Here is a 6,655-nt window from a genome sequence, read left to right as displayed (position 1 = left end):
AAAAAAAAAAAAAGAGCAAAGGAAAATGCATTGTTTGTTTCTCTAAACCAAATATGTACTGTAATCTAAATCCAAACTGTAATCTCCCGTTCACTTCGCTGATTCGAGTTTATAATTCGAGTTGAGATGTGATTTTGTATGAGAGCTTTTTACTGTAGTAAAAAAGTTAGATGTGACTGTTTCTGAGAGTTTTTTACTGTAGTAAAACTCAAATTTTAAACTCGAATCGGCGAAATGAACGGGGTCTAAATCCAAAAGAAACGTATTTGTTGTCGCATGCTACAAGACATAGCGTTTGACTGACAACAACATGATAATTATGAACTTGGGGGTAAAAATTAGGAATTAGAAAAATAGATATGGGCTTTTGTTTTATTTTGATTAAGAAAAAAAAAAGAAAAAAGAGAAAAATAGGCTAAGATTTTAGATGAATTAAAATTAATAGGCCAATAATTTACATACGTTAATAAATAGGCTAAATTATTTTCGTCAATAACTTGTCTGGTTATAAATCATAACTTACCAAGTTATTGTCTATAATTGTCCATAACTTATCTAACCATAACTTGACAAGTTTATCCATAACTTATCTAGTTATGAACCATAACTTGACAAGTTATGACATATTAATTTTTATAATTAAAAATTAACTTATATATTTTCTTAAACTTTTTATATTGACATATTTTCTATTATTTCTAAAAAAAAAAAATTGCGTTGGGTCAGGTGAACAGTACCGCGTGGGCTAGAAACTCCATTTTAGAGTTGCAAAATGGCGCAGGGTTGGAAAAGCCCATGCGCCAGATACCTCCTCCAACCAAATAGTAGGGTGGTCATTTAAGGCTTAATTTAGTTTACTTAAAACGGAGATTCAGAATCATAATTTAAAATTTTTTTTATTTATATATATTTTTTATAAGAAAAAATATTATAATAAATTATAAATTATAATTTAAATTATAATATGAATTATTAAACTAAACGTATTAAATTGAGATGTGATTTATATGAGAGTTTAAAATTTATAAAATTAAAATTAAAAATTAAAATTGATATTTTATAAGAAAAAATATTATAATAAATTATAAATTATAATTTAAATTATAATATGAATTATTAAACTAAACGTATTAAATTGAGATGTGATTTATATGAGAGTTTAAAATTTATAAAATTAAAATTAAAAATTAAAATTGATAAAAGAAACTAAGCTTAAATCTACAGCTAAATGACATCGTCTTAAATTTGAACCATATATAACCTGAAAAAACAGACCAATACTACTACTCCAACAAAACCACTAGCCATTTCTTCTATTTGTCTGGACCGACGAGCTTAAATTCTTGGTACGTTCTTCTTGTTCTTCTTCTTCTTCTTCTCGTCTTCATTTCTCATTTTCCTTATTCAGGTTCCTTTGATTTCGGAAATCTCATTTGATTCACCAGATACTATACTAATTTCCCAAAGCCCTAATTTCAATGGCGACCAAATCCCACAACTCTTCCACTTTATGTCAAATCTAGAATCTAAACCCAAGAAAGATTATAGTTAATCACTGATTTCTTATTTTATTAGCGAATTTCCGACGACAATTTGATCTCATTTTAGCTCCCCATTCATTAGCTTGAATTTCTAGGGTTTTCAGACCTCAGTAGCTACAGAGAATTTAAGGGTTTTTCAGTGGGGCCCTGATGTTAGGTGGGTTGTACGGGGACCTCCCTCCGCCCTCCTCGGCCGATGAAGAAAAGCCGAGCAACTCCACTGTTTGGTCGACCAGCACGAAAATGGCGCCGCCCACCCTCCGTAAACCCGCTTCGGTTTTCGCCCCGCCGCAGATGATACTGAAGACGCAGAACAAGCAGAAACCAGGGAATTCGGCGCAGCTGAAAGCTGTGGCGTCACCCGCGGTTGCTCTGCTGCCTACGGTGGTGCCGGAGCCCGTCGCTCAGCCTGCTTTGGTGGGCGTTACGTCCACGGTCCTTGAAGAGTATGATCCGGCGAGGCCGAATGATTACGAGGATTATAGGAGGGAGAAGAAGAGGAAATTGATGGAAGTCGAGATGAGGAAGGAGCTCGAAAGAAGGCGGCAGGAGGAGGAGGAGAGGGAGAGGAGGGAGAAACAAGAGAGGGAAAGACAGAGGGAGAGGGATTATGGTGATGATTCGCGGTTGAACATTTCCGGCGAGGAAGCGTGGAGAAGGCGCGCTGCAATGAGTGGGGCACTGCCGAGATCACCATCTCCGCCGAGTAGTGGAGACGGGTTTATCATCGGAAAGTCGGAGACGGGTGGGTTGGGTGTTGGTGCTGGTGGACATATGACTGCAGCACAAAGAATGATGGCGAAAATGGGGTGGAAAGAGGGCCAAGGACTTGGCAAGCAGGAGCAGGGAATTACTACTCCTTTGATGGCCAAGAAAACCGATCGCCGAGCCGGGGTGATTGTCAATGCTAGTGAAGCCAAGCCGGAGAAGAAAGTGAAGAGCGTGAATTTGAATGGGCCACCCACTCGGGTTCTGCTGCTTAGAAATATGGTATGTCTTTTCTTAACTCTATGATAATGGTGCTTTTTTACTTCTTAAGACTCTGAAGTGGGATTACATATGATTTTGAACTTCAAAATTGCTAACACAAAATTTTGGTAATATTTGGTTTAGGCAATGTCAATTGCTACTAAGTCATACATATTCTTTAGTCTTCACTTTTAAGAAGGATGCTGTTATATGTATGATTTTTGTGATAGTATTATCTCTATGCTACTAAAGTTAACTTCAATATAAGGAACTTTGTGAAAAGAATCTAAGAAAATTGAGATGGTTTAATTGTTTCGTATTTTCAGTTCTTTCAATTTCTTACACATCAATTTAACAGACACGAATTGCATAGGGTCAGGAATTTTCATTTATCTTAGATCTTAGATTTTGGGATTTGACATAACCCAGTGAGGTTACTGTCCTTACGGGAAAATTTTGAAGGGCAAAAGGGCAAGAGCAATCTCAGATGGAGAAATCATTGAGATGACACCAAGATAGCTTGGTGTATCAAACTACTACATTTCTTCTAAGGTGCATCCTTGTCTTGGTGCTAGATTGTTGAAATACACGAAGTAGGGCAAGAGTCGAACTTTCATTTGGACGCTACGTATAATTTTTTAAAGTTAAAAGTTCTATGTTAATAAACCCATATTTTCTAGGTAAACTAGTGTGCTACAAGTACATATTTGTCGAAATGACATAATCAGAGAGGCCGGTGTTGTTAAAAGTACAGAACTGTAATGCTGAAAGGACATAACTAGAGAGCCGATATCATTAAAAGTACAGAAATATAATGCTGGAAATATCACCTGAACAATCTTAAGCCTATGATTTGAATATTCTTATGAATTAGCACTGGCACGGTAACGTTCTGTTGATAACAGATTACATTTCGTAAATGACGTGATTTCAAGTGATCTTACATGTCCAAGTTTATGCATACAAAGTAACTTGGGTAGTATTCAACATTTTTTCTGCTTTGAGGTTTATCATTATTATTTCTTCTTGAGTTGTTTATGTTCTCTTCATGCTTCTATGAGCTTCTTCTATGCTAATGTGAAAATGAGAATCTCGAACTTTCTGCTTCCTGAAGGTGGGACCCGGTGAAGTAGACGATGAGCTTGAAGATGAAGTAGGATCAGAGTGTGCCAAATATGGGACGGTGACTCGGGTTCTCATATTTGAGATAACAGAACCAAATTTTCCAGTTGATGAAGCAGTAAGAATCTTCGTGCAGTTTGAGAGATCTGAAGAAACGACAAAGGCACTGATCGACCTTGATGGCCGGTTCTTTGGGGGTAGAGTAGTCCGCGCCACATTCTATGATGAGGAGAGGTTCAGCAAGAATGAATTGGCTCCAATGCCCGGAGAAGTCCCCGGTTTCTTTTGAGTCCGATTAGAAGTTTCAAATGTACGGCAATTCTCTCAATTTTGAAGACAAAGGACTTGGGTTCCTAATTGATTATGTGACGGAAAAGAAATGTTGTAAGCATCATCTGCTTAGACTGAGCTTTATTTCTGGAAATCGGGTCTAGGTTTTTTTGTCAACTGGTATTGGAATGGAGAGATTGTCACCATGAGAAACAGGTGGGTGCATTTTATCAGGAATTTGTAATTCCATTGTGAGAGGAAATAATGCTCAATGGCACAAGTTTTGACTTTCGGTTTAGCACCAACACTGATGTATTGGATGCCCCTAGAAATTGTTGTTTAAGATTGTGCTGCTTTTAATAGAGAGACAATGAGAGAAGTAAAAAGAGAGCAGAAATTTGGATGCAACAATGGGCCGGGGCTGTGGGCTGGCCCGGGCCCATCCTGACACAGTGATGGGCCGGGCTAGCACGGCCCTGTACTGTTCAAGGCACGGCCCAGCCCATAAATATTGGTGGGCTGGGATGGGCCAACATATATCGGCCCATGGGCCGGCCCATGAAAATCATGGGTCAGGCCTGGCTAGGCCGGCCCGTCTAGGCCCATAATGGGCTGACCCAGCCCGGCCCATAACGGGCTGACCCAACTCGGCCCATAACGGGCTGGCCCATCTAAGTCCATAATATCTTCATGTTTTTTTTTTCTTTTTTTTAGAAATTTTGTAAACATCTTATGTATAATTACCTTGATTGTATTACTTTTTTCTTATTAAGGTTTTGTTCCACTGGGTTTTTCTTAGAATGCTTTTTATTTAATGAGGTAATTGTAAATAAAATATCTCTTTTCATATTTTAATGGACTATTCAAACTTATATATTTATTAACTTGTTTAAAAATTTAAAAATTAAAAATTAAAAAAATTAAAAATTATATGTTTAGAGGGGCTGACCCATCTAAACTCATAATGGGTCAAGATGGATCTTGAGTGGGCCAGTCCATTTAAGGCCCATGGCACGACTCATTTTAGCCCACGGCACGGCCTAACCTGACTTACGTAAAATTAGGTCGTGGTGTGAGCTGAACTGATGTCATTTTTATATGAGTTGACCCGGCCTACGTGAGCCTAAGGAGAATGAGCCGGGCCGATCCGTTCTTGTATCTCTACTTTGTATTGACACATTGATGGAATTATTACTGTTTGTGTCAATAAATAATTTAAAGACAAACAACAAAATACTTGGCCTAATTGGAGCCAATACAATTGAGAATTTAGAGATTAAAAACAAAATGAAAAAGAAAAATCAATTGCAACAAAGTAAATATTATATAAGTGGGGCTTTTTTAGTAGGCCTCTTTATTATTAGAGTTTGATTTTTTACTGTTCAATTCGATTAAAATCAAATTAAATTAAAAAAAATATGCATGATTATTAATAAAATTTTAATAATTAAAAAATAAAAAATTATTAATAGTTAAAAAATAAAAAACAACTGATAATATATTTCTTCTGATCGTAAAAAAAAACTCCCATTTACTTAAATAACAAGGTTCTAAAATTTGTTAAATAACTCTTAGTTGTTAAATGTATACCGCAGTATCAATATAAATATTCTGGTACATCTAAATACTATTCCTGCTTTTTTTAGTAACAATTTCAATGTTTCTATCCAATGAAAGCTAAAATAAAATGGCGAAACGACCGACCGGAATTCAAAATTACGCGCGGCGCAGAGGCGAGCCGACCGGCGTGTTCTGGTTGGAAGCCCTAGCCTCCTGCAAGTGCTGCTGCTGAAACGCCACCGGCGACGGCCCTCCGCCATTGAAGACGACGGAAGAGTACTGTTGGAGCCCGCCGGGAAATCCACCACCGTACATATTGTAAAGCGCCGCCATCGGGATGTCGCCGTCGACTGAGGAAGTTCCGCCAGCGACATTGCAGAGCGAGGAAGCAGGCACAGCGATCGCCGGATCTCCGACGGTGAAACGCCGCGGAGACGCCGTCGTCGAACACTCTCCTCCTCCGCCACCGGCGACGACGACGGTGCTGCTCGGCGTCGGCGTCGCACTCGATCGCGTCTCGCCGCACGTCGGACAGCAATTCCCGACCTAATTCGAAACGTAGCCGGCTGTTTGGTTAGCGAGAAAGGAAAAGAAAATGAGAGGAAGAGAGAGAGAGTCAAAGAGAAGTTACGTTAGAGCGAAAGGTGGTGCCGTCGGGGAGGACAGTCCAGCCGGCCTCGGCGGCTAGGTAACGGAGGACCTCGTTGATGTCGGCGCGGGGTGAGAGGCGGTAACCGCCGTGTTTCCTCAATCCATGGAAGATCTTTCCAGTTATGGCTCTTCTCTGTCTCTCTCTCATCTTCGTCTTCTCCTTCTCACTCTCGCTCCTCCCTCCCAAAGACGACGTCGTTCCGTTCGCCGCCATTGCCGTTCCCTTCATCCTTATTCCCTCTCTCTTCTGCAGCTCAATTAATTAGTCCGACTGATTTATTATAGTATAACGGCACAGCGTCTGACTTTTGATTAATTGGAGGTATGATTTCGATCGAACTGCGGAGATGATGGGTTGTAAGGAAGGTTGTTGTGAGGGTGGCAGTAGGGGATTTAGGGGTGTTAGTCTTGGTTTTGCATGAGAGAGAGAAGGTGAGAGTGAGAATTGCATGTTTTGCAACAGATTGGGAAATGGGAAGAGAGAGAGAGAGTTTGACAGTCACGCGCTGCGCCTGCGTGTAAGGGAACTAGTGCGAATGTTT

At 39.4% G+C, this 6,655-nt stretch overlaps 2 protein-coding genes across 2 annotated transcripts; one reads left to right on the top strand and one right to left on the bottom strand.

Moving 5' to 3' along the window:
• The first annotated feature begins 1,289 nt into the window (after positions 1 to 1,289).
• On the top strand, positions 1,290 to 4,262 carry LOC21408689 (DNA-damage-repair/toleration protein DRT111, chloroplastic). Its single transcript, XM_010100272.2, has 3 exons — positions 1,290 to 1,346; positions 1,624 to 2,531; positions 3,625 to 4,262. The coding sequence occupies exons 2-3, from the start codon at positions 1,692 to 1,694 to the stop codon at positions 3,919 to 3,921; spliced, it is 1,137 nt and encodes a 378-aa protein (XP_010098574.1). The 5' UTR covers positions 1,290 to 1,346; positions 1,624 to 1,691; the 3' UTR covers positions 3,922 to 4,262.
• A 1,356-nt stretch (positions 4,263 to 5,618) lies between these two features.
• Positions 5,619 to 6,327, bottom strand: LOC21408688 (protein BZR1 homolog 4). Its single transcript, XM_010100271.1, has 2 exons — positions 6,094 to 6,327; positions 5,619 to 6,008 (listed from the first exon to the last, which is right to left on the bottom strand). Exons 1-2 carry the CDS (start codon positions 6,325 to 6,327, stop codon positions 5,619 to 5,621), a joined length of 624 nt encoding a protein of 207 aa, XP_010098573.1.
• Between the last annotated feature and the right edge of the window lie 328 nt (positions 6,328 to 6,655).

This window comes from Morus notabilis, unplaced genomic scaffold (genome assembly GCF_000414095.1).
Source record: "Morus notabilis unplaced genomic scaffold, ASM41409v2 Scaffold276, whole genome shotgun sequence".
NCBI classification, from domain to species: Eukaryota; Viridiplantae; Streptophyta; class Magnoliopsida; order Rosales; family Moraceae; genus Morus; species Morus notabilis.
The sequence above is the reverse complement of the archived record's forward strand: the minus strand, read 5'-3'. Positions and strand labels throughout refer to the sequence as shown.

Bases quoted from the DNA above. Each gene is read 5' to 3' on its own strand.
- LOC21408689 (XM_010100272.2), top strand. From the start codon at position 1,692: ATGTTAGGTGGGTTGTACGGGGACCTCCCTCCGCCCTCCTCGGCCGAT. The intron at 2,532-3,624 runs GTATGTCTTTTC...TGCTTCCTGAAG, and splicing joins TTCTGCTGCTTAGAAATATG to GTGGGACCCGGTGAAGTAGA.
- LOC21408688 (XM_010100271.1), bottom strand. From the start codon at position 6,327: ATGGCGGCGAACGGAACGACGTCGTCTTTGGGAGGGAGGAGCGAGAGT. The intron at 6,009-6,093 runs GTAACTTCTCTT...GTTTCGAATTAG, and splicing joins GCACCACCTTTCGCTCTAAC to GTCGGGAATTGCTGTCCGAC.